Source organism: Pinus tabuliformis, chromosome 4_1 (genome assembly GCF_031772625.1).
Source record: "Pinus tabuliformis cultivar Carrire ecotype Pingquan chromosome 4_1, CPIR1, whole genome shotgun sequence".
In the NCBI taxonomy this organism is placed as follows: Eukaryota; Viridiplantae; Streptophyta; class Pinopsida; order Pinales; family Pinaceae; genus Pinus; species Pinus tabuliformis.
This window is the reverse complement of record NC_142303.1, coordinates 609,983,280-609,985,570: the sequence shown is the minus strand read 5'-3', so window position 1 is coordinate 609,985,570 and position 2,291 is coordinate 609,983,280. Positions and strand designations below refer to the sequence as shown.

Here is a 2,291-nt window from a genome sequence, read left to right as displayed (position 1 = left end):
TAAACAAAGGACAACCTTATGGAATCCAGTTTGATACTATAGAAAATTCAATTTGATATTTATGCACTAAGTCTCTATTTGTTTCTTAATATAGTCACCTTTTGGAAGTCCGCTCTGAGTGGTTACCATAAAGAGCGAAAGGACTGCACGGAATCCTTTACCACCGCCACAATGTTGTGGAACATAAAATAATTGGAATGGTCGGTTTGACCCAAATCTGACACTCTCCCACTATCAGTTTCTTGATTTAAATTGCCACTGGGAATGGATCTGTGGAAGCAGAAGAAGTTGGTGTATGAATTGAAGAAAGCCCATATTCTCAGCAACATTTTAGAAATCAGCAACTGGTGCAGTTTGCTATTTTAGATTTTTATACTTCAGGTGCAATGAGGACTTGGGCTATGTTCATTCTATTAATGTTGGTCAGGGCCGTGATTGATTATTCATATGCTGAATATACTGATAAACATGGTGCTGATTCGATGGAGCTGGCAGCCCCCACCTGCAAATCCTATGAATGCCCAGCCTACGTGACTGTTCATGAAGATAATGAGTTGGAGATCCGGCGCTACGCTAACCACACTCTCTGGGTCTCCACCTCTGATATCAACGTTAACAACTCTTTCAAACAGTCCACTAGGGCTGGATTCCTCAAGTAATAATAGGATTCGGCCATGTTTTATTGAGTTTATGTGGATTGTAGATATAATAGGATTCGGTGCATGTTTTATTGAGTTTATGTAGATTGTAGATTTTGATATTTAATGGATATGAAGTAAATTGGTTTTGTGGTTGAATATATTGAATTTTGATGATTGTATAATAATATTATTGTAGTAGTTGATAATATATTAGATTATATAATAATGAATAGTGGATTTGATTAACTAAATTTAATTGATTGCCGATTTAAAAAATATTTCAGAATAGAGAATGAGCTAGGTTTTTTTGGTGGAATACATTGAATTTGCAATGAATAATTGACATAATAATGATTCTTATAATGTAATCTTAGTAGTTGAGGATAGATTAGATTATGAATAGTGGATTTGGTTAACTAAACTTAACTAGATTTCAGATTTAGAAAATATTTCAAAATATACTATGAGCTAGGTTTTCTGGTTGAATACATTGAATTTGTAATGGATAAGTGGTATAATATGTGATTTTAGTAGTTGATTATAGATTAGGTTAGATTATCTAATAATAAAGGGTGGATTTGATTTACAGATTTAGAAAATATTTTAAAATAAGATATGAGCTAAATCAACTTTTTAAATTTCATCATATCAGTCGATCAGATTTCAAAATATTCTCTAAATCCACAATCTAGTTTTATGTTAATGGTCGATGGATGGATTTGTGGCAGGTTGTTCGACTACGTACAAGGGAATAATGGGAAACATGAGCGAATTCAAATGACAGCGCCAGTCCTAACAGACGTATACCTGTCGAGCCGAGGCCCTGCGTGCGACTTATCCTTCGTTGTTCGTCTCTCGGTGGCCAAGAACTTTGAAGAGATGGTAGAAAAAGATAATTTCAATAACCGGTCTTTGCATGTAGAGAGTTGGAACGGGTGGTGTGCTGCTGTGAGGAAGTTTGGAGGATTTGCCACTGATGAAAATATTGTTGATGAGGCCCAACGTCTGAAAACAAGCCTCCTCGCCACCCCTTGGGCAAGGTTTACCAACAACACCTATAACAACAAGTGTGTGCCCAAGGATGGGGAGCTTCCATGGATATTTGATGTTGCCCAGTATAATTCTCCTTTTGAAAATGAGAGCAGGTCTAATGAAATCTGGTTCACTTGGGATACCTCCACGGATTCCAAATGCATATAGAAGAAGATCACCATTAGCTAGCCAGGTGTTTAATAAGATGTACCATATAGATGGCTTTCCATCATATGTTTCATTTTACTTCTACATAAATCTCACTTCGCCATGTGCCCATTGTTCAACGAGCCTGTAATTTCACATAAATCCCATAGTATAATGGTTGAACTTTTTGTTATTTTGGTTAGTTATATCATCACTCATAGCCCATTTGGACTGATTATTATGTTCATTTCCACTTTATTTTGGAGAGGTTACCGTGCGCTGCTTTGATGTTGGACTATCTATTTGTAGTATGTGTATATGTATGTTTGATTGAACATAGAGAATTGAACATGTTAAGTATAAAAGGGTGGGATTCATACAACCGCTCAATATATTATTGAATTCTAAAACTTTTTCATATGGATTTGGAATACAAATTTTCATAATGAATGTGCCATAAAATTATTTTTA

The 2,291-nt window shown here is 35.3% G+C and overlaps 1 protein-coding gene across 1 annotated transcript; it reads left to right on the top strand.

Moving 5' to 3' along the window:
• The first annotated feature begins 293 nt into the window (after positions 1-293).
• LOC149177486 (uncharacterized) lies at positions 294-2,012 on the top strand. Its single transcript, XM_089423414.1, has 2 exons — positions 294-655; positions 1,370-2,012. The coding sequence occupies exons 1-2, from the start codon at positions 387-389 to the stop codon at positions 1,839-1,841; spliced, it is 741 nt and encodes a 246-aa protein (XP_089279540.1). The 5' UTR covers positions 294-386; the 3' UTR covers positions 1,842-2,012.
• Positions 2,013-2,291: the final 279 nt, after the last annotated feature.

Bases quoted from the DNA above. Each gene is read 5' to 3' on its own strand.
- LOC149177486 (XM_089423414.1), top strand. From the start codon at position 387: ATGAGGACTTGGGCTATGTTCATTCTATTAATGTTGGTCAGGGCCGTG. The intron at 656-1,369 runs GTAATAATAGGA...GATTTGTGGCAG, and splicing joins ACTAGGGCTGGATTCCTCAA to GTTGTTCGACTACGTACAAG.